This window comes from Athene noctua, chromosome 1 (assembly GCF_965140245.1).
Source record: "Athene noctua chromosome 1, bAthNoc1.hap1.1, whole genome shotgun sequence".
Taxonomy (NCBI): Eukaryota; Metazoa; Chordata; class Aves; order Strigiformes; family Strigidae; genus Athene; species Athene noctua.
Window position 1 is genome coordinate 182,832,616 of NC_134037.1, and position 25,079 is coordinate 182,857,694.

The 25,079-nt window shown below is 40.9% G+C and overlaps 1 protein-coding gene across 3 annotated transcripts in view; it reads right to left on the bottom strand.

The window, feature by feature from the left end:
• Positions 1–24,546, bottom strand: part of FRMPD4 (FERM and PDZ domain containing 4) — a 416,031-nt gene extending 391,485 nt beyond the window's left edge. The window contains exon 1 of one of the 3 annotated variants that reach the window (XM_074907141.1): positions 24,373–24,542. In XM_074907141.1, the coding sequence (XP_074763242.1) occupies positions 24,373–24,470 (98 nt within the window). In that variant the 5' untranslated portion in view covers positions 24,471–24,542. Of the gene's footprint in view, positions 1–24,372 lie in introns of all 3 variants that reach the window. The other 2 variants (XM_074907130.1, XM_074907192.1) reach the window with 2 other exon arrangements.
• Between the last annotated feature and the right edge of the window lie 533 nt (positions 24,547–25,079).

Consider the following 25,079-nt stretch of genomic DNA (forward strand, 5'->3'; position numbering starts at 1 on the left):
CAACAGGGGAAGGGGGAAGAAAAGGCAACAACACCAGCACACAAACATAGGCTGTGGGATTGCCCAAGCCACCAGTCCTCTTCCAAGCACTTCACTCAACAGTCCATGGTACCAGAATGAAAGCTGTTGCTGGCAGGTGTGCCTGATCCTAAGGACTGCACTCACAGGAGAAAGCAGGTGCTGTCAGTCTCCAATCCAACCAGCCAAAGAGCATCTAGTCACTCAAAAAGACATGCTGAGCAGAGGTAACCATCCCTAAGTCAGCCAACAAGGCTTACAGTTTTAATGTGCAAAATCAGATCAAAAATATTACTTACACAGGCCTGTCTAGTCAGAGTAGACCTTTCATCCATTTTTGCAGCTACAGTTCCTGAGCATGTTAGACACTTTGATATTTATTTTCATACTCAAGTGTTATAAAGAAGTGCAGATCATCTGCTTGAGAGTGCCCATTTTTAACATTTGCAAACTTACAATTGCCTTCAAAACCAGTATGAAAAAGAATGTGTGTCACAATAGAGACATTATTTTTCTGTTATCTATCAGGAAAAAATCTCTTCCTGATATAGCATTAGCAGCAAATGTGATACTTAAATGACCTTCATAGATTTGTGCCTCAGACTAAAATTCTACACTTAATATTATATTTCAGAGCATATGATTTTGAGTATTAAAATTAAGCCTAAACCATAAGTGTGCTAAATAAAAAATTACATCGAAAGAAATCATATAACTCAACACTTATTTCAGGAATCCAAAATGGACATGCAGCTTTTCTTTGATTAAATTGGATGATTTTCAGTTTTAAGGCAGTGTAACCAGCACTTCCTACCCGCTCTGAATTTAGTCCAACATTTCCAACTGTTATCTGTCATGTAAGATGCTATCCTGCATAGAGATCAGCTTCTACTACAGGGCACTGAAAAACTTTAATTCTCACTGGATTGATAGATTTTGAGGTTTACTAGAGTCTGAAGGATCACTCTTTGGGGCATAACATATACTGTTGCTATCTAAGAATAATGAAAATGTGGTTATCGAAGTTACTGAGGTCACCTTTAGTTATAGGAACATAAGAAATTGGGATCTGTGGCACTGCATTGCCAGATCACACCATTACCCATCAAGCCCATGCTTACCAGATGTATTTTCAGGTGCCTCAAAGCACTCAAAAGACACTGTAGAAAGCCCTGCTGCTACAGGAAATACCATTCCAAGCCTCATTGTCTCCGTGCCTGCTCATTAATTTCTTTTTCACTTGATGTATATAGTTCAATGGTTTTGTTATTGATACAATTACCTAACTGCTTGGAGAATCTTGCTGAACTACTGGGGTCAGTGGTTTTCATATGGCAGTAAGTTCTACAGATCAGTAACTCAGTGCTAAATGAAAGAATGTCTCTGTATGTTTCAGGTTTTTTGTATTTCAGCAGCATCAAATATCTCCTTCAACACACCACCTGGTTGCCTTCCTCTGTACCGTGATTTCATATATCTTTCATACCCTTCCTCATCTCTCTGAAACAAAGTGTTGTTGTCTATTTGGTTTATATTCCTGTGGAAATCTTTCATTGCTTCTAATAATTTTTGTAAGGAGTCCACTATCAGGTAAAATGTTATAAAAGGCAGTGAAAAGGGGGAAAATATTTTTTATATTTATATCAGAAATATGCATGTGCATCTTTCTGTGTGCGCATGTGCACATGCAGAATATCTGAAGTATTGGGACTTCAGAGTATAACATTACAACACTGCACAGAAAATCTGAATCATAGAACTATCCTATTAAATATTAGTGCTTCTACAAATTAAACTCTGTAGATAGGTGAATATTTTATGTCAGTACATACACAGGCACAGAGGTACTTATGCACTCCCACCCATTCACCCATACATTATGTCTGAAGATACCTTATACATGTGTAATACATTACATATACAATGTAGCATTATTTTATTATTACTTATCTTCTTATTTAGACATCCAGTCACACTTTGACCATCACTTCAGATAAAGACTATTTTGGTGAATTTTTTTAAGGTCCTTCTCACCCCAAGTGTTTGGGTTTTTTTCATTTTAAAACTAGCAGTATTGTCCATGATAGTTTTGTGACATATTCCATCTATCATCCTACTGCCAGTTTACCTAGCTTTGTTAGATCCCTTTGTTAGGTGTTTTTCACACTCTGTTGCACTTCAGGTGAGCTCTTCTGTCATTTGAAATGTATTTGACAGCATTCATAGTGCAGCTCTGCAGTCATCACTTGGCTGGCCTTTTCCCACCTGGGTATTTACTTCTATTCCTTGCTTTTTTACAGCTTGCCATTCTATAATATAATAATATAATATAATAAATAAATAAATAAATAATATAATTATTTCAGATTATTTTACTTTAGACATTACTATGCTAGCATGTACAATAAGTTGCCAGTAGACTGAAAACACCACTTTCTTTTTACAGCATCTATGTTGATTCATGATTATTATGTATCTTCATCTTCCTATTGGTTTCTAATGACTTCCTTTAATTATTTTTTCATTCTGTTACTCAATACTGATGCTAGACAAACTTGTTTATAATTTCCAGTTACCACAGAGTCTTTGTTATAGGACTGAGATTTGCCACCCTAAGCTCTGCTGTTAAAATAACATTGTGTATTTTGCTAACAATACAACCATTTCATTCTTATGTTTCCACAGAATACTTGATGCAGTAGCAGCCAAATTTTCTTTTAAATATGTTATTGCTTAATATAGCAGCTTGTTCTAACATCTCTTCTTTTGACACTTCAGTCTCACAGGGTTTCAGCTTTATTAGCTGGAAAGCAGCTATTTCCAATGTTTTCTGTAGTCAAAATGCACACAAGAAAATAATTCCATTTAAAGACTTCATCTGTATCCTTTACATCTTTAAAGGCACATGAATGAGAGAGGCAGCATGAGAAAGTATGATCCTAACCAAATACTCATAGGCATGTCTTGGGGAGAGGGAAGAGAGAAGCCCAGGTTCAAATCCCTGATCTGTACCCTTGATCCAAGGACCAAATGGTCACAAACTACACAAATCAAGCAGTGTCTTTGGATTTTGGCAACACCACACCATAAAATTAACACGTTAATTACGCTTATTGAAGAACATTGTATGTAGACAAGCCCTTATTAATTTTCTCCATTTCTATATACTTAAATGCTAATTACTTTCCTTGACATCAAAGAATATCCTCATCTTAGACCAACCTTCAAGCTCTCATCAAGATGCTTTCCTGAGAGACATAGCCTTGAGTGTCCTCAGACCTTAAAAAGAAGCTTGGGGAGTCGGACAGATAGAGAGGCAAAAGTGGGACCGAACACCGGTTTTCCTGCTCTGGGTAAGCACTCCTGTTTCTTCAGGCATGTTTTTATGTAACCAAATGCATTAGACAAGCACTGAAAATTGCTTCTGAGTCTGGCAACAGAATTATTTCAGTTAAGACTGAGGCAGTCTTAGGCATGTAAATAAGCATGTCTGGAACAGTACCTGACCCAAGATATAGATTCTGATAAACTTTCATATTAACACTCTGTAGCAGATAAACCAAAGGTTTTCAGGACTACAGATGTGAGTTTAGGTGCCTAAATTTCAACAAAATCCCCACTTCAGCTGAAACCTCTCAATCTGCAATTGTCGTGTATCTCGCTGGAAGATGTGGTACCTGAAGAAGCAAACAAAGACAAGGAAGAATTGGTGCCACCAGTACTTCTGAGTGGCTAGTTTTTGTTCTTGAACACTTCCACAAAAGGAGAATGATACAGGCTTGTTCTTTTGAGAAAGAGTTGTTCTGGCTTCTCTAGAAGCTTACCCCTGGAGGGGACTCAAGTGTGAGGGCATCTCTAGTTAGCCCAAAATAATACTGACTAGAGGGAAGCAGATCCAAAGCTCTAGTTGCTACCTAGACAGCTCTTGTTTCGGCCTTTACAGGTTCTGTTCTTTGCTGTTAATTCTCCTCACACATTGTAGAAAAAGCAGACATACCTTCTAAAGGAAACTCCTTCTTGGTGGAAGAACACCTTGTAAATCCTCCTTGTGAGTGCAGACTGAACTGTTTATTACTGTTTAAGCATATGGTCTACATCCAACTGTGTATCTTTAGCTCTTTCGCCTTGCTTCTGCAAAGACCTGGCAAGATCCCACACTAAACCTGCCAATTACTTTCTTAAGGCAATAACACCTTTGATAACTTAGAAGCTGGTTTTCTTCCCCCACCCCCTTCTTCCTTCACTTTACAGCATTAGCACTGTTGCTAACTTGGAAGAATGCATGCAGAATAAAGCAATTTTGTAAACTTTCAGTGCATCTGCTAAATAGAGAGCTGCTACATGTCCACAGGTGAGCGCCCCGGCATGTGGCTGAAGCTGGTGAAGGATATAAACGTGAAGAAGAAGGAGTGTTAATCTAAAGCACTGAGGAAGATTTCTTAATCAGAGAAGAAGAGAAAGCTAATGTTCTAGATGGAGGATGACTAGTAGAAGCTTCTCTAGAGGCAGTGGAGCAAGGAAGGAAACCCTTTGGCTCATGTCTAGCCTGGAAGTGAATAAAGAAAAGTTCATTCTGGGTAGACTGCGCCACTTGTTAAAAGATTAAAAATAGCAAGGATCCCTTAAACCCGGCAGTCTTAGTCAGCCCTTCTTCTGTAGTCCTGAGGGAAGCAGGACATAAAAAGACTAGCAAATATAAGGCTCAATCCTGCCTTTCTATTGAACTCTCAGCTCCTGTTGACAGCTCCTTTGGTCTTCAGGGAATGAGGATTTGGTCAGTTGTTTTTCCATGCCCTCTTTCTTGGAAAATTTAAACAAAAATGAGCAAAAACTCATTAAGAAAGTCAATTAATCAAAGCAAGCCAGAGGAAAAGCTCCATCAAATTATGCTAGACTGAGGACAGGCATGTTTGCATGAATATTCATAGCAAACTCTTCTGCTACCTCAGTCTGACAACCTCTGTTTATTCAAAAGTGAAGTTACAAGTCACTAGATAAACTAATCAAAGGACTTGCTCTATAGCTTTGTCATATATTGTTCATGAAGTTGGACATTTACTCTATTCCCTTGAGTCATTTCATACTGAAATGGAGTTCTAGCCTAGCATTTCATTAGATTCATAAGCAATATAGGCTGAAATAAATGAATAAAAGCAGAAAGTTATTGCATTTTTTGCAGGCAACATTCTGATTTGAATGTTTTTCATTTCTGTTGAGAATTCAAATGTTGCTTCTGTTTTACCAAGCTGAAATATGGATCTCTACACATTTTTATCCATTTCATGGAGCAGTGACTCTAGAAAGTTGCCTATATACATACATGACATAAGGTAATAAAGGGAAAGTGTCACAGTCACTCTTAATTTCACAGAGCAACTACAGCAGCAGGAAAAGCAGTTACCAGCAAATAACACAATGGCCTGAAGGTGAACATATGGTATTTGTCATACTGCTTAGCTGTGAAACTTGTCAGTATGTCCATAGGAGGGGGAAAAAAAGAAAAAAATTAGTAGAGTGTATTACTAGTTTGATGTAAGTAAATCCTGTTATCAAAAGCTGGAAGTTAAATTAAAAGATAAGTGTAGAAAATTCTGAAACATTTAAAATTAAAATATTATCTCCCTGAATTGCAGAAGACCATGTGATCTCTCACTGTAATCAGTTGAAATAATTGAAATTCAGAATGTTTAATTATACCCCAGTTCAGCAAATAATAATCTTTATCTCATTGTATTCACATGAAAGATGATGTGGGCGAGCATATGGATCTTAAAGATGATTAAATTAGTGACTAATTTACTGCAAAAAAGAGAAGAAAACAGACATATAAATAAAAGTTGGAAAAGAAAAATGTCTTTCTTTTACAGATAGCATGACTAAATATAGACTATACACAAAATATAATATTTTAGGTAAACATAGTGAGGTTCATATTTAAGATGTAATATTCCCTTACATCTTAGCACAACCAATACCTGGTTAAATAAGGATGGTGGATGTTGGCTCTTCTGCTAATGAGGTCCATGGCTAGCAAACTGGTGGTTGTGCTTGGAAGTAATGAATTCCACTTACTGTGAGACTTTTGATGAGTCAGCTGCTGTCTCTGATCCTGAGGGGAACAATACCGCAGATATAATAATGCATCTTTCTTGAAAGGAAGGAATTTGCCTTTTCAGAACACACAGAAGCTGCTGTGGCCAAGACACTAAAGAAGATGTACCAAAAATTAGGGTCCAAAATCCTTATTTAGTTGGGTAAACAAAGAATCAAGTTTTCAGAAGTGCTCAGCCGGCAATAATTTCCCTTCAAGAGACAGCTATTGTGAGGTCAGAACTTTCAGAAAGAAGTTACTTAAGCATGTGTGTTGGAAAGTTTGCGTCAAGCGCATGGGATTGCAATGATAAAACTGTCTTGTTTCCTTAACGCCGAAGTCAGAGTGAAAATAAAGCTGACTGAAATGATGGTTAGCTGATTAATCTGTATAATTTGCTGCCATGAGACCTTATTGAGGCTAAGGGCTGAGTATAATGTGCTGTATGTGCAAAGCTGTCTTGGTTTAAAAACACTTAACTATTATCATAGGATGATGGAATAATTCAGGCTGGGAGGGACCTCAGGAGGCCTCCAGCCCAAAACAGGGCCAGGTCTGGAAGCAGTCCATGCTGCTCAAGTCTTGGGTATTGAAACTCTTCAAGGATGGAGATGGCACAGCCTCTCAGGGTGATCTGCTCTGCTGCCTCCCACATGGGGAGACAGCTTCTGCTTACACATAGCCTGCAAGTCTGTCATGCCAACTTGTGCCCATTGCCTTTTGCCCTCCTGCCCTGCAGTGCTGTGGGGAACCGGACTCCATCTCTTCCATGACAGGAGGTGACTGTCAGGTGCCCCCCAAATCCATTCTCAATTCTTAGAGTGGGTCCTGTGGTCATAAAAGCCAAATCTGTCACTGGCAATGGCTATGCAGTCAGCTAAAGCCCCTTCCCCTCAGTGGCAGGACCTGGGAGAAAAGCACCAGAACCTCATCTGGCCACAGCGGAGGTGCCTGTATGGGGCAGTGATCCAAGGGCCTCACCCCTGGGACCAAGACCGCCTGCTCTCCTTCTCCTGCAGCCCCTACCCAGCAGCAGACACAGCCATCACCCATGCCACCTCTGCCCTGGGGACACATTGGGGGCAACAGACAGCTGGGCAGAGGCGGCCAGGCCATGGCCAAAGGTGTCCCCTCACCCCTGGCACGGCCCTTCTCCCTTGCGGCCTCACAGCACGACTCCCTCAGCCGGCGCCACCCTCACAATGAAGTTTTAAACTAGTTTGGCTAAACCCTGCTAATTTTAGGTATGAACTCTAGTAAACTGGTTTAAATTCAGCTTATGGTGACTCAGCTGGCATTCATAAACAGTAGCGTAACAAAAAACTAATTTTAAATCTGTTGTCTTGTGTACGGTTGCATCAGTTTAACTGGAGCAGCTTGCAGGCAGATTTAAGCTAAGCTGGCACTGCTAGGTTCAGAAAAAGCTTAGGTCTGGAAAAGCTGACATGCTGATACGGGTAAGACCGTTGGTTGTAATTATAAAATAATTCAGTTCAGGTATCTTCCTGCTGCAGGGTATAAACTAATCACCTGCTGTGGTGCCGAAGAAGCCTTTCTTCCTTCAGGTGCTCTCAGTGGTGTGAACAAACGCCTTCCTCCAAAACACCTGCTGTCACTGGGGCCTCGGAAAGGCTTGTGGGCTGGACAGACTGCTACCCACTTCCATAATATAATTAAAATTCTCAAGTAAAACATGGTGATGTTATCATTAAATTGGGACCAAATCCAGGGTAATAGAGAGCATGGAACAAGCGGTCCCCTTCCGCCGGATCAGATGCCTTTCTTGGCATTAATTGGGAGTGCGTCAGCAGGGGAGGTAACTCTGTTAGCTAAATGAATAATGGAATAACGTTACTGAAGTTTCTCAGGTTGTCTGTGCCAAATCTGTGTTTAATTGGCCTGACTTGGAAAGGCTATAAAGGATCATTTTTTTAATCTCTAAGGTCAGGATTTTAGCAAGGATTTTGAATTATTAAAGAAACTGGCTGATAATTGGGGCAGGAGGTAGAGTCAAGCTCAGCTTTGAAATCAGAGCATCAGCAAAAATTTCTTGAGACCTATTACTGGATTCAAAGGAGCTGAGACATTCATTTAGACACCAGAGCTGCATTTTCTGTTGAATGATTTAAAATACAGCAGGAAAACCCATCTGGATCCAGCATGTTTTAGGGTTTGCTGGGCTAAATTGTCCATGCTGCTTTCATTGCTTAAGAGACATGGGTACACCACTGTACAAGAGATTTAATGTTTCCTGGCTTCCATTAAATGAAAATAATCAAACATGAAGCTGTACCAGCTTGAACAGTTGTACTGAGCTACAAAACATGATTTTGAGAGTTTGGCCTGAGAACACCTCAGGGATGCAGGCAGAGAAGCAAGAGTGGATGAGATCTCCTGTCGAGACTACCTCTTGGCCGCGTGAGCAACCTCCTTTCTGCATTGCCAAGAGCTTCCTTCTCCCCATGAGGATGAGCCATGTATCCTGTACTTGATTGGTTCTTCTGGGTAGGAAGCAATCCGCAAGACTCCTTGACCTTTTTTCACTAGCTTCTAGCCTCATCTCTTAGTGTCTCTTTTCTAGGCTGCATGATTAACAAGGAAGTTACTCCAGACAGTCTCCATCCTGAACAACATAAGCACTACTAGTTTTCATTCCCTTCCCACTTCTCTAAGGAGCAGAAGCTGACTCCTCCATCCAACTCTGAACAGATGGGAAGATGTGGATCATACACCACAGATGCAACAGAGAGATGAAAGGAAGCAACATTCCTTGAAGATCTGATCTAGCACTCAGACTGGTTGGTGTAAAATTTCTATGGTTTAAAGCAGATTTTAGTGCCATGTTATTGTTGTGAACTCACTTCTCCTGCATGGATACATAGGTTGGTCTAGCTCAGCTTGTTGATGGGGCAAGAGATTCACTGAAGCTCACCACAGCTATACAGCTACGGTTCACAGGACTTCTCTCAGCATAATAACCCAGGTGTTTAACTAAAACATTGTAACATTAATCACCTGTTGTCACAAAAATCCAGGATCATTTGAGGAGATGAAAGTGATAACATCTGAAGTATTGTTTCTTTCATTCCCTCATCTCCACACCCCCCATAGCTGAAATTGCATCCTATTGTATAGAAGGGAAAAAAACTATATTCCTATAGTGCTTGCTGACCTAAGGTCAGTGTTATCTTATTGGAAGTGAAAGCAGGCATCCAGACTTCATTTTCTTTTAATAAGAATGAAACACTTGCTATGTGCTTTCTTCTACTCAAGAATTATATTGCACAGAAGGGATACATATCCCCTAATAAACTCTTTTTCTATTTTTCCATTGCCTTTACTTTCTCAGTATCAGCCTTTGAAGACCACTTTAACGGTTCTCTGAATGAGAATGGTCTTTTTTTCCCCATCGCTTTGGGGTCTTCTCTGTGTATAAAATGACATGTTTGGAAAGGCAATATGCTTTCAGATTATTAGAAAATAGTTATGTTATTGTTATTGCAAAGACCAGTAGATCCAAGATGTTATTAAATGTATTTCTGAATATATTTAATATTCAATTACAAGGCAGAAGAGACGACTCAAAACATATGTCAGGATGGGCAGACTCCTTTGGGAAATGTCATCTCCAAACTGAAGATTTTTAGCCATGAGGGAAATAATCCATTGGAACATGATCCCAAAGGACACAAGCAGTGTTCTACTGTCCAGAGACTCTAAATCTAAATTGGAAACAAAACCCTAGCCCTTCACTTTCACAGAGATAGGATTCCACTCTGAATATTTTCTGAACACAGTATCTATCTAAGGGGCTTGAACTCATCGTGGTTTTCATGAAAGACTGAATGATGTTTTAGGGACTGTTTTGTGCAGTTTGGAGTAGATATTTCTAATGGGTGGAGTAGAGGGTTAAAAACCTCTAAAGGATTCTATGAGGTTTTCAATCTACTCTTCTAAAATACCTGTATTTTATATCTGGGAGCACAGTGTGCTTTACACAGCTATCGATGAACTAATTTTTAGCAGTCCTGTGAGATCAGTAACCATATGCTTGCTACAGACACAGAAACTGAGGCACACAACATTGAAGTAACTTTCAAAGAGCCACAGAAAGGAATAAAAATATCAGTGTCCTATGATCTCTCTGTACCATTTCCAGCCTGACCTGCCACTGGACTCTCAGAAGTGATACCTACCTTTCAGGCCACTGGTGAGATACACCCCTGTGAGTTACTTACAAGGAAGATTAAGCTATAGCAACATGCAGGAAAAGGGAAACACGTGCTTTGGCTGACATGAAGTCTTCTGCCCACTATTTTCCAGGTTACCAAACCATTATTAGGTGAGATTGTGGGAAAAAGGATAAAACAGTTACTTTGAAAAGTACAGGCTAAGTAAGAATAGGCTGCAAAGGACAATATTTGACAGTAGTCTTTGAATGAGATTTCCCACTTCCAGCAACGCAATAGTACAGCAATGTGATTATGTAAGAAAGACTGACATGGTGTCATTTTCCATCCCACAGACTTGAGAGAAAAAGAAAGATAGCAGCCACTTTGACAGAAACCTGTAGAAATTATTCTGTTGATTTATCTCTGGTGATTTCTTAGTCATTAATATTTTAAAACACCACCAACAACAATACATGTTTAGCTTTATACAGGTATAATTGGTCATAATTGCTTTTGATTTTTGTTCATCGACACTTAAATTTTCAGCAAAAATTAATTTCCTGGCAATACACTTGACCTGAAGTTCAGTGATCATAAACAGGGTTTACTCAGCATCTGAACTGTATAATCTCCTTGCTAAGGAATTACAGGTTGGCATTATATCCTGAGCTGTTGGTTTTTATGATGTCCCTGACCGTGGCTCTGAAAGGTTTTAAAAATTAATTTACAATTCAGGAATGAGTCACGGTAGTCCTTCATTATATATGGAGAAAAAACATCTAATGACTTCCACAGGGACAATACTGCGTTCCAGTAGAAGGACTGTAAAATCTATTTCTGCTGATGGTACTTCTGTTTTTTAACTCCTTCCTCTGACTTTCTTACCTTGAAGAACACAAAAAATTCCTGAGAGGCACTTAAGCATTTTTTGTATCCATAGCAGCCAAAGGAAACCTATTTTTCCAAAGCACTTTCTGGGAAAGGAACTTTTCAAGCTTTAGGAGAAAAAAACCCACCTAAAATACTCTTTTAAAAAAGGCCAATTTATCTATGAAAAAACAGATCATCAAACAAACATTTCTGCTGAATTCATGTAATAGACACCCATAAATCTTAAGCTAGTTGTTTGCAGGTGTGCGTGGGTATGACAGTATTAAACTGGTCACTGCATATGCTTACACATTCAGCATTACCAAACAAGACTCAACGATATTACCTACTACTTACATAGCAATAGTTACTTTAACCTGTTATAAGTGATGTAACTTATTGCTAGATTTATACTAGTTAAATAGAAAGATACTAAAAGCTACCCATGGTAACTATTAACTCTGTTATTTATATTTGATTCAGCATCCTGGCACTTTTACTTACATGGTTCCATAAATGTTAACATGTATTTTTAATGATTCCATCATTTTCTTAGTTACTTTACCCATGTACTTGTATCCTTCTAAACCCAAATAAATGGCTGCTTTGAAAAAAGAAGACCAAAAAGGAGGAAAAAGAATAAGGCAAATATTTCTTTTTCAAGTTAACTGCTTTCATTTCAACACGTATTCAGTCATTATTTAGCCGTGCAACAAATCTGGTTTCACCTCTCAGACTTCCTCCATTACTGTTTCTGTGACATGGTTCTCCAACCCGGTCTCAGGTCTGTAAATGATAAGCATTTCAGAGAAGGAAGTCTTTTATGACTAATGAAGTGATTGCTGTGTTTTGATGACCTGTAAGGTATAAAGCCTCATTTGGTAAAGAAATGGAAGATCTGGCATATCACCCTCATAAGTTTGCCAGACCCTGCAGTGAAGGAGGTTGGTCATTCAGAACAACTTTGACGTGAAAAGGACTATTTACACTTGCCCATGTACATAATTTCAGTGATAAAACTTATGCATGTATTTACAGTTATTCCCCATGTTACAGGGATAAAGGAAATTCCAATTAATTTTTATGTAAAGAGGAACAATGCATTATCTGGAAACAGGTTTTTATTAATGAAACAGTTGCATAGGTGGCTACGTGCACCAAAGACTAAGAAAAAAGCTAAAGGAGACAATTCTGCTATTTCAAATTTTGGCATTGGAAGAAAAGTACTGTATTTGAAAGAATGAATGAAGAGGTTGCTCACAAACTGGGTGCATGCTTCCAGGGACTGGATTCATGTGTTTAAAACAACAGGGAATAAGGCCATTATCTCTACACATAGCCGTTTATCCTGTGTGTAGGGCAGAGCAATGAAGACTCAGGCCAAGTGTATGTAACCTACTACTAATTCCCAATGAAAAAAGTCTGATATTCAAGCAATCACAATCAGAGGGAATAGCTTGAGCTACTTAATAATAGTGGTTGTAGAATACATGTATTTTTTTCTACATTTAGCAAGGGGAGGAATAAATTAAATCAATTCAGGAAGGAATTGGTATTTTGCATGAATAATTCAAACTCTGCCTAAACCTTGTTAGGTGTTAATGTAGCTTTAAGTTGCTGGACATCTAAAAGTAGGCAGGCAAAGCAGAAAAGCTAGCCAGAGAGATGAAATCATGTTTGAGCTATATACTTCTATAGACAACACAGCTTGTAGAAACAAAGGAGGGTGATCAAGTATGAAGGTGCTGGTGCAGGTGGAAATGGAATAAAAAATATGCCTGTTCCCCTAGAGAGCAGTGATGGGAGAATGGGCCTATTGTTATCAGCTGTATGTCCTTGATGCTGCTGTCACACCTTCTAAAGTAAGGGGAAATCTATGAAACAATCTATGTTCATGTCACTAAAAGGATCTGTCTAATTCTGAACCTCTGACAGCTCTCTCAGGAGGCCCTTTGATTTGTTCTGGGACAAACTAAGGAACTTCACTTGGCAAATACTTCTGGTTTCTATCCAGATTAACTTCTGCATATCCTTCAGTGTTTATTACTGGTAAGTGGATCAAGCTGCACCTGTGTCAAATAAGTAACTTCATTTACCCACTACCACAGCAGCTACATTTACCTTGTATAGTGGTACAGACAAGAGTGGGGACAGAGCGTTTTCAGCTGAGGGATTTGGTTATTTAACAAGCTCACAAACCAGGCAAATTACTGAAATACTGTAACAGCTTACCCTTTTAGGAAGCCTTTCTGTCACAGGCAACCCTCACAACTGTACATATCTATCACTTCTAAATGGTCTCACTAATGTTTTGTTCCTTTCCTTCACTTCTCTCTTTCCAAAAAACAAAACAAACTAGGAAAAAAAACATTTAAGCCTTGAAAAGGAAAAAAAAAAAAAAAAAAGAAAAAAAAAGGGGAAAAAACCCTAAGGTTGCTTGAAGGTTGTATATTGTGTATATCGCTACTAATAGCATACAGGATGTTCAGGGATACTACAGAGAGTGCTGCTGGCCCTGAAGTAGACTACTGTAAAATGTGTCCTACCTTGATTGTACCTGTGGAGCAACAAAAGGCTGCAATCTGTCTAATTCAGGTAGGTCTCTTCATTTTCCTGTATATCAGTCCAGCTAATTAAGCACCTACTCTCTCTCTTACTAGTCCAGGAGTCTAGCCTCAATACTTTGAGCTGGTAGTCTGGTGGTGGTACCCAAAGTCACTCATTGCTCCAATATGTAATGAGGTTTTTATATTGAATAACATGGAGTGATCCACTGAGGCTTCTCGACTTTCTGCATGCTCTCACCATAGCCAGCTAATGTTTATTATTTCTTTAAAAAAAAAAAATATATATATATATATATATATAAGTCCAGTTTGCCAGGATTTCCCTGCCAACTCCTTTCCTTCTCCTGTGCCATCCCAGGTGTTCCTCACATGGCAAAATTAGGAAGATGAAGGACTGAGTGGTACTTGTACAGAGAGGGACTTCTTGTGAAGACAGGCAGTTTGCCAGTAGTAAGAGACAACTGGATGTTAGAGTGGGGGAAGGGAAGGCTGTGCTAGGTTGATTTAGTGGGAAAAAAATAAAGGTGACCTATGAATCCCCCTGCCAGCTGCCCTCACCCAGCTCTGGCCAGTGATCCCTTCTGCAGAGCAAAGCACAGCCCCCTCCTCATGTCACTCCTCTCTCCCCTTCCCTTCCCAACACAGATGGCTTTGCCACCCTGTAAAACTGCCTCCCCACACTATGGACTAGGACAGGGAAAGGATTTTTCTTCTGTTCTTTAGGCATCGAAATTCATTTTGGCTCTGCTGAGCTAGCTCAGAGTTAAGTCATGGCTTGACAGCATGCATTGCATTAATGTCGGGGGTGGAGGAGCAATCAGCAAAGGGAGAAAAGACTCAACACTCATTCTTAATGACATTTTACACAATCAACCAAGATTATGTCAGCCTAGTGATCAGAGCAAGGAAAATTAGAGCTGGGGCTTCTTAGTTCTGTGCCTTGTTTCTTTGCTACTTTGTTGCTTGGTTTTCCTTGTTACAGGCAGATCTGATAATAATTTTCCAAATAATAGCCTTACATCATTCTTTAGTTTCCATTTGCACTGGCACACTGCTGTATTTCTAGGCAGCTGAACCCCAGCATGTGTGTGAAGGACACCTTCAAGGGGTTCGATAGCACAATGTTGCCCCGTGTCATGGACACAGGCACTGGGATGGGAAGTAGGGAGCTTTGCCTGTGTTTGCCATATATTGGCAACTACCAGCTTGTCTTGGGGCACCACGTGCAAAGGAAGCAAGACACATTTGAGCCTGGAGGCCAGGGATGGTTGCAAATATAATTAATACAGAAGAGTGTGAGGAGCCTGGGAGAAAGAGGGGTGAGTAGAAGTACCAAGATGAGAGAAGGGGAGGTTGGTACTAGGTCAGGAGCTGGGACAGCAGAATGGGAGAAGGCGAGGGACAGGGATGGCACCACAGTGGTTAGTGGGACACTGAGAGCAAAGGTGTGAGTGCACTGCGACCAGGGTGCTGGGTATGGGGTGGGGTGTATCCTAGCTGGGCAAGGAGAAAGTACCCAGACCAAAGAGCCAGGAGCTAGTGGTGATGGTTGGGGATGAGGAAAACAAAACAGGAGTGACACAAAGGCAGGAGAGGCATTTTTCTCTACACTGAAAACATTTCCAAACTATATATATATATATAATTTCTCACAAAAAATTCAGTGCCCCACAAAGTTTTTCTGTGTCTTTACCAGATTCATAGATCCTACTCAATTGGAGTCCAAGGCCTGAGAATATGATTGCCATTGCTTCAGACCTAGCAAGGAGGTGACACCTCTGTCTTCAGGGTAGGGCAAGGGCTCACAAAATCCCCCCTCCCACTGCCTGCCTGCCACACATCTGTGCTGGAAGAAGCAGGTATCTCCTTCGCTTATCCTCAGACTTCCCGTGTGCTTATCCTGGATGGTATGAAGGAAATGACATGACAGTTAACAGACAAAGATCTTTGAGACTCATGGGTAGACTGCGCTCAAAGTTTTTGATATTAAGGTATGTGCTAGGTACAGTTTTCTTCAGGGACAGAATGTCTTCTGAATATAGGATAAATACTGGCATGGGGAAAAGAAATATCACATAAACCAGAGGATGTTTAAAAGGCTGTAATAAGCAGGGGATGGAACAGTAGAACATGTGGGGTTTTTTGACCAGTGTTCTTTTTAGTGATAGGGATCTAAGCCAGATTCTCTTTCAATGCCAAATACATCTATTGAAGTCCGAGCAACAGACTTAATTGCAGCAGGAAATTGCTGTTTTAAAAAGCATATCTGTAAAGAATGGGAGAATGCATATGGCACATATGTGCCTCGACAGTTTTGCTAAATAAACCATGAATTTTGACAAGTGTGTATCTGTAAGTTTGCCATGGAAATAGGATTGTATAACATCACAGCTGAAACAAAAGTTCAGCCTCTGAAAACTGTGGGGGCGTGCTGCTAAAATGTTTGCTTCGAATGTTAGCTGACTAGTTTCATAACTCCCATGCATCTAGTTAATGCTCTTTTAGACAATACATGGAAAGGGTGGATGCCAAGACTGTACGATAAAAGCATTAAAATTGTTATATCTAATGGTCAGAGCCCAATTTCAGTGTTTCAGAAAATAACAGAAGTTTCTTGCATTAGAAAATTTGAGAGATGAGACTTCCTGACTTGTTTATACAGGATTCTATGAAGTGGAGGTGTGGAAAAATATTTGTTTCCCGTTTTAATGAGGAAATTACACTGTACGGGTATTAAAATCATCTGGGGGAACGGGTTAGCTCAGCTAGCCAATAAGGAATGGGCTGTAAAGACTTTCTCTTTCAGGTTGTTAATACAGAGCCATTCCCCTGATGCCAAGAGCAAGAATTACAGTGAAGAGGAGCTGTTACTATTAGTGACCCAATGATTCAGCTCAGGAGCCTCATCCAGAACCCAGCAAACATATTCTCACTCCATAAACCACTGGCATGTTTGTCAAAGTGCCAGCTGTCCCATCAACCAAAACCAAGAGTTAAGTAGGTGAAAAAGCATGTCCCCATGAGACTTCTAGACGCGGTAATTCTGGCACAGGTTTGGTACGCTAATTGCTTCATGGGGAAAACAAAACTGCCATCAACTATAAGGTAAGCATGGACATCTTTATCCAAAGGAAAAACAGCGGGATGAGGGTTCAGAGCAGGTTTTGTTACAGTGAGCACTCGAAGTCACCCAGCACTGGCTTTGCAGATCAGCCATTCCCAGTCAGCCCCTCTTGGCCTGTGTTCAGGGATTGCAAAACCTAACGTAACAAAAACAGGTTTTCTAAATTTGACCTGCATTTCAAACCCATTAGGATAATTTTTAGACTTCACTGAAGGTCTGTTTTGTAGTTCACACAAACTGGCTCATCCTGGTTCCTCAAGGTATTAGCATGACCACATCTTTTCCAGGTGGCTTTGCTGCCCCTTGTTCTAGAGGGTTTTCTTATCCTGTTCTGGGTCAGCACATGGCAAAAGCAAAGGCATCCTGTCCCTGGCATATGCACCAGGAATGACCATACCCCAGTTTTGCTCTGTCCCAAAAGGACACCTGACTGGGGTAGGGGGAAGGGTGATGCAATACGTGTGCACACCTGTGTATGCAGGTATGTGCATGCACACATGTGTGTAGGTGCACATGTGTTGCAAGACAGGTTCTTTAAGCTGCAGTTCTGGAGAAAACACATTGCTGAAGGAGCCAGTGTCCATTTCTTCTGTTCAGTAGCCACAAAATGTCCCAGGCACTGTGCAAGGCATGCCTTACCAAGTGTTTCTCAGGTTGGTAGGATTTCCCCAGGGAAAATGCTCTAGCTATTGCTGTGGCATTTTTCATTGTTTATAAACAAATTGTTTATTAGGACTGTATTAATGCTAGTATCCCTTATAATAAAAAGCAGGAAATATATAAGACACGGGTCTACATCTCCGTTCAGACTCTCTAGACAGTGCCCCTTCCAAAATGGTATGCTGGAATTGCTTGGTTTATACAGAGTTGACAACCTGATTCTGCTTTTATTTTGTACTCAACAGATTTTGTGTGGCATACGCATGTGTCACAAGTTCAAACTAACACACTACACGAGTGAAGTTGAGCACATGGATGGTCAAGGTATGCACAAAAGCGTTTTTGCACAGAGACACAGATCACTGTGTCATGACTTTTACAGGTGTCCCCTCCCTCACTCCATCACCGAAAAACCTGCTGGGCCACACGCACATGCCAGGGAAGGACATGCCAGAGGGCTGAAACGTGGGATTAACGTACCTTCTTTTGCTCTCTGCTCCCATGGATTTGTTGGAGATGATAAAACTAAATTGGAGTCTCATTAGCACATAACTCTGAAAGACCCTTGAAGTTTGGCTCTGACTACACCCTTTACAGGGCTATACTCTGCAACAGGGTAATGTCATTTGCAAGACCAGGGCAGCAGAGACATACAGCAAATATGGAGCATCTCAGTAGAAAATTTGAAATTAGCCAAATGGCAAAGATCCTGTTACAACAGTTTGTCTCCCCCATGGCCAAGTCACTTGATCTATTAAATTGTGGAAATCACAAAGCCTGCAGTTCCAGTGCACTGGGAGGATTGTATTAAACTCAGTCAGCAATTATTGGTAATATGGGATAAAAATCTTTACTCTGAAAGTAAGCTTTAAAAGGTCATAATGTAATCACTGTCACCGATGGTCTCCGCAGTGGCTGTTAGTCTGATTGCAAAGCAACAGAGAAGAAATGCAGATGTGTAAGTTGAATGCAAACCCTAAAACGCTATTTCTGTCACAGTGTTATTGGCAAAATTATAGACACAGCACACATCAGCTTTCTCCACACTTGCTAGCCTTAATAAATTTACCTTTATTCTTCACCAAATTTCCTCTTTATTGTTGTTCTGTGAATGCTCATTATGAGCGAGCACAGAAATGCCAAATGAGACAGTGAAAGTGGGAAGCATGCCAAGGAGTCAGTGGGAGATTCAGACAAGTTTTCCAGGCTCTTTTCCATTACAGAAAGCGTAATACGTGAGTTAAAGCTGCACTGCCAGATTAGATCTGGAGCTGGACATCATGGCACCTTCCACTGCAATGAGATGTGGAACAGAGACATTTCGGAGGCTGATTTGGGTGTTAGGGATTTGCACCCTGATGGGTGTTACGAGCTGCCAGCTTGCACCAGTGCTGGCAGTTCCCAGCTCCCTCACACCCACAAGCTCAACAGTGCAGGAAACACTTGGTGTCGTTTCTCCATCCAGAGGGCACTCCTCTCTAAGTCACATCTGCAATTCTCTTTCCAAGGGGGCCCTGAATCCCCTGTGCCATAGCACGTCCCTAAGGCAACTGGCAGAACAGATTTCAGCTGCCCCTTGGCTGCTTCCAGAATCCCACTCACATACCACAGCCTGGTTATGCACAGCAGTTAGCAGAGTTAATCCTGATCCATTTTTAAGGCAGTGCGGGTAAACTTCATTAAATTCTCTTGCACATGCTCTCATATAGAAATAAAAAGGTCTTTGAGTGATTTACTGCTTGGACTACAAGTTTTGAGGTAACATGTTATTACATCCCAGCTCCTCCATAAGCATCAGTGTGTGCTCTCAGCCTTGGCACCACTCTAGCTTGAATGACTCCACATTTGCTATATATTAAGAATCATTGACAATTACTTCAGATCCCTCATAATTTGCAATCTAATAGCGTGCTGCCTCTACTACACCACTTAGTTTATATCACTTTGAAAATAATTTCTGCTTAATTAAGATCAGCTCTCATTGAGAGTGTTGGCACAGTGACTAAATGCAGTTCAGCTTATTTACTCTTAACTCACATTTTAACATTCCTGACTATTAATGTACAAGAAGCAGATTTTTCATACAGGAAACAAATAATTAGGAATATCCTGAACAGTACAGCTGTTTAGCTTCCCTGTATGTTGTGATGCTACACCTCTGACTATGCCCAGTCCTACTGAAATTCAAGCGCTCTCCTCATCCTGGCAAACTGACTTCTTATTGTAAAATCATTGTTACTTCTAATAGTGGCTTTACAAATGTCTCATGTGTTGCTTGAATGGCTCCAATTTGCTTAATAAAAGGACAATTTTTAGTTAATCAAAAGCTTGTCAGTGGATTCTGAATTAACAGCTGGCTTGCTGACAGGTAAAATTAATTAGAAAATTTTTTTCTCCTGCTAAAAGAGTAAAATAATCTCCTGCTCAAACACATTTGTGATAGAAGCTACCAGGAGGCATCTCAGGCATTTATTTTCTGAAAAGCTAATAATATCAAACATAGTAAAAAATAATATAATGAGTACCAGGGCTTGTGTACAGCTATCTTTGCTATTAAACTAATTTTAAACAGTAAAAATTTGCAGCCTTAAAGCTGCTCCTCCTTCTCTGTTTCATCATAACAACTTACCCGGCCGTAGGAAAGGCTGGCAGGTCCTTGTTTTTGCCACCTTCCCACACCTCCCTGCCTGCCTCACACAAACTCACAAACACTCTTCTTCATTAAAAAAGAAAATATTACTGCATGGGACTGAAGTGGGCATCACCACACTAACTGTGGTACCAGAACCCAGACGCCACAAGTTTCTGAGTAACTGTCCTTCCTGCAGCTTCCAAACCAGGCTCATTATCTGTGCAGCACAAGCTGAGGCTTGTAGCAAAATGCAGCCTCTCAGACAAAACCCCAGCTGGTTAATGTAACCACCAATGCTCTAAGGAAAGATGAGACAATTCCTGTATTGACCCAGACCTAAAGCAAGCCTGAATCTAAGGTGACCTTCAGCTTTAGAAGAGCAGAAGCTGCAGAGCCACATACTGCACATCAAAACATCAAATGCTCCATGCTGCCTCTCAGCCTTCTTCCCTCCTGTCCCAGGGACAGCTGAGCCAAAATTTCTCTTTTTCAGCTGTGAGCCCCTGCCTGAGCCCCAGACACCCTTCCTGCCACCACAGAGACAGTCCCACAGATCCTTGGGGGGACATAAGTCACCCCACCACAAGCCACCCTCTCTCCCACCCTGCTTTCCCAACCTCCTGTTGTCTATCAGCCCTGGGCACCTGTCCCCTAACTCAAGGGCTTTACACAATTACACAGGTTACACTGCTTCAAGCCACCTGTGAAGTAGCTAATTACTACTGACAGGCGAGGGACCATTACTGGAGAGGTTCAGAAATGTACATTCTACCTCCCCAAATAAAATAGCGCTCATCCTGCAGCCACGACCAAAAATCCCATCCTATTATGACAGAACATCCCTTTTTGCTTTAGGCATTAGGCATTTTATGGCATCTGCCCCAAAGTGATATGAAATAGTCAAATGAGCTCTAGAAGATTCTTACTGCCAAGTGAAAGTCTGCATATCATTTAAAGTACAGCTGGGGTCACTATAGTTCTAAAGTGTTTAATCAAGGGGGGTTTTGTTGTTGTTTTCTCTCCCCCAAAACTAACTTATAACAGCTATTATGGCACCTGCCTCCACTCTGGAGAAAGTCATAGCTAGATCCAAACCTCTGGCCAGAGCCTGAAAGGTGCAGAGTAACACTGATTTATGTGGAATTTCATAGGAATTGAAGGTACATAGCACTTCTTATGGCTTGGCCTGAACACATCATACTCCTCCCCTCCAAAGAGCAAGTACCAACATAAAATGCTGAAACTGAAAGTTATCTGTTTTAGAGATATCTGTGCACATCTACTATGGTTTCCTAACAAGCTTTATCGAGCATTGCTAACTATATGTCTACCTGACATTCCTGATAGCTTGTGAAGCTGCTGGCCAATTTTGAGGAGATTTGACAGAGTAGCAGGAGCATCAAGGGTGTTTGGTTTGAACATGATTCATGGAAAGAGGAAGTGAGGCAGAGAAACGACAACCACCCAGGCTGAACCAGTGTCCGCATGGTGACTCAACCTCAAGACACAAATCTTCAAGGAATCAAAGCATAAGACTGGCTTCACTGCTCACTGAACCGCTTCTCTGCCACGCTGAAATCCATCAAAAACATCTGCTGGAAACTTCACTGCAAGTGTAGAAGGAGTCTCAGTGTGCCAAAGGTTTCACAGGCAGCTAACAAATCGCATATACTTCCTAATGTGAAGGTCAATCAGCTCTTGTGCTTCTATACACATATGAAATAAATAATACCCTAGAACTTAAAGAGAAAAAACAAGCCATGTCACTGCTAGAGTTCATCCTACCATCAGTGACCTCAATGAGTGTTAGATCAATTAATTTAAAAATATTAATTTTCAGCTTAAAAATGAACAAAAACCAAACTAAATGAAGTGGAACATTAAAGTCACTTCAGCATCTTAAGATGCTTTATCCTGAAAGGTGTAAGCACTGCAGAACAGGAGACAAAAGCACCTCTATCTGATGGCATTTTGGTGTGTGATATAAATGCCATCAACAGAGTTACGAAGAATTGGTAAAGCCTACTGAATTCTCTGTACCTTCACTTTTCATGCCTGTTCTTCTCTGGACTTCAAAACACAGTGGAGTTGACCTCATCTGGTAGGATATCCACATGACTGCAAAAGACAATTGCATTTGTACCCACAGCTTATTATGAGCTTACTGTTTTCAACCATTAGTAGCTATTTGAATGGACCTCGTATGTTGTGTTAGGGAGGGAGGGTAGAAGCATGCCATGTGTGCAAGTATAAATGCATATTTCAAGATTTATTTTAAGTGAGACTAAACTGATAACAATAGTAAAGACAGAATATTATGATAAGAAATGGACACTCTTCACTGTTACAAAGATTTGTATCCACACTTCCCTTATTTGTTGTCTTTCTTTATATGGTGCCATTTATAGGCTTTTATTTGCTCTTTATAATGACAGAAGTGTAATTATTCTTGTGAGATGATGTTGTTTGTGCTATCTTGTTCCTTTTCCCATTGTTTCCTAAGGTAAATGAAAGAACAGCCTGTATGATAGCAAAATTAATGTCTTTTTTCTCAAATACAGTGTGGTGGTTTGTTTTTTTTTTTTCTTTTTGTGAAATGGCCACCAGCAAAGCGTTACCCTCAGTCTAGGGGAATGATGGCTGCCATGGCAGCTTTCCCACATGTCCACGGGGAAGCCTGGGCCCTGGCACTTGTGGGTGCTGTGGGGCAGCTCCCAAGCCTCCTTGTTCCTGCAAGGCTCACCAGAGGGACTGATTTATCCCATATCTAAATTGGGATATATCCTGATATATCTCTCTGCCTTGCTGGGCTATATGACAGGAAAGGAGGTTGTGACCAGTGCCCTTGCAACATCTGGGATACCTGCTTATAATAAGCCCCTAACAAACTGCTGGTGTAGTTTACAGCTCTTGGGCAAGTCTCTGTTGCTCCTGGGGGACAAAGATACACTCCATGTTCCCCAAACCAGGAAAGCAGAGGATGCCTTACAAGCAAATAGGCAGGGGCACAAGTCCAAGTGTATCTGTCAAGCCTGAGTACATGATCTTGACTCAGAGGAATACCTTGGATGAGAGAAAAGGATTCAATTCTCCCAATTCTCTTAATTCCCGGTGAGAGAAAAAAAAAAAAAAAAAAAGAAAGAAACCGTAACGTTGTGCAGTTAATACAGTCACAGCTGAAAGACCAAGACTATGGCCGACTTTACGGCAGCACATCAATTAACACACAGACGTCCAGAAGCATGCAGAAAAGTCTTCTCCCCTTCCTCTTCCCTCCTCAGACCCAGAACATTCTCCCCATAAAATCATTTTTAATGTACAAAGATCAAGGGAATAAGGAGCAGGTGGAGCCAGCCAAGCTTTGTCCCATATCCCAGCTCCCACCAGGGATGAGGGAAGCCTGGTCAGGCAGAAGGTCAGTAAGTGTTGTGAGATACAGGTTTTCACCTGACAGTTCCTGTGTCAGAAAAACATCCTTTCCACTTAAAAAAAATCTGATTTTTTATATACCCATACTATTGGTCGCAAAAGACATCTGAGTATCTCTGTGTATTGTTAAGCAGTTCTAAAGATTTTGCTGGAGTCTGATGTGTGTGTGATGATCTAAAGAGACACCCCCAATCAGTATTGAAATTCAGTCAGTACTGCTCATTTTATCAAGGATTAATACTGAAGTAAAATTTGGCTTTATCATTACGTTAGCCTAAAATTCTGTCAACATCTTTTTCTTCATGCCAACCCTTCTCTCACCCCTCCAAACCCACTTTTCTTGCTGCAATTTTTGTATTCAACATCAAAACACACAGTATTTAGGTGGAAGCAAGTCCTGTCTACTCTCCAGAGGGGACTTCTGACCTTTTAAGAGAAGAAAGACAGACTTTCCTATGGCCATTTAAAAAATTAAATGTGTACTAGCATACAAGTTAGCCTGGAGTTGTCTTCTCTATGTGCTCTTTCAGGACTGCATCTAGCTTGATTTTTCTTCCTCTTTCAATTTTTCCCGAAAATTTCATAGCCCTCTGCAACACTGCACATGCCCAAGGTGTGCCCACACCATGGCTGTCCTCTGCCAAGGTCACCCCTCTGAGGGGGCTGGATGCCATGGCATGCCAAGGGACACACGAACCTCAGTCTGTCCCCACGTAACACAGGGGCAGATCTCAACACCACGGCTCACCTTTGCTGTGAATCTGCTGCCAACACGGAAAGCGACTACCAAATTAAGTGTTATTACTCACGGGCAAAACTGTTCCTCTTCCCCTTCATCTGTGACTCCGCTGATGTCCCAGGGAATGCAAAGGGTTTGTTTTTTCCCACCGCCAAAGTCCCTCTCCATGATGGAGAGAGGAATAAATCACTGACCCTGCCCTTTGTTGGAGCAAGGAGCACATGAAACTGCTCTGCGCCTGCTGCCCTTCAGCTGGAAAAGGCTGGTGCAAGCTGGGCTTACTCTGTCAGAGCAATTCGGGGGAAGGAAAACTGCATAGAGGAGAGAAGGGGGGAGAGTGGCAGCAAGTGCGTGGAGCCCAATCACCTTTCATCATTTTGCAAGTTGGAAACAAGATACGGTTAAGAGATCATGTGCCCTGAGTGATTTACAAACGCAATGGCTGCACAGGAAGCCTCATGAGGTTTTCTTTTCAACAGAAGCAGTGGGTTTTATTGATATTTTGTCCAACATCCAGGCTTAGAGATTGCCCATCACGTATAAGGGAGAGTGCTAAAGCACTTAAAATATATTAAAACAGTTTTAAAACCCACACAGTTGGGGGATGGTGTTTCCTCCAAACAGTTAGCAGAAGTGTAGGATTTATCACTTTCAGTAGCAGACTGAAAACCTCTCCAAGGCAGTAAGCGGAGCCTTGGATCCCAAGCCTAACACTCATATTTGATAAGGAAAAAAAGCCTCTTTTCTGAACCAGGTCAATTTACTACAGGGATAAGG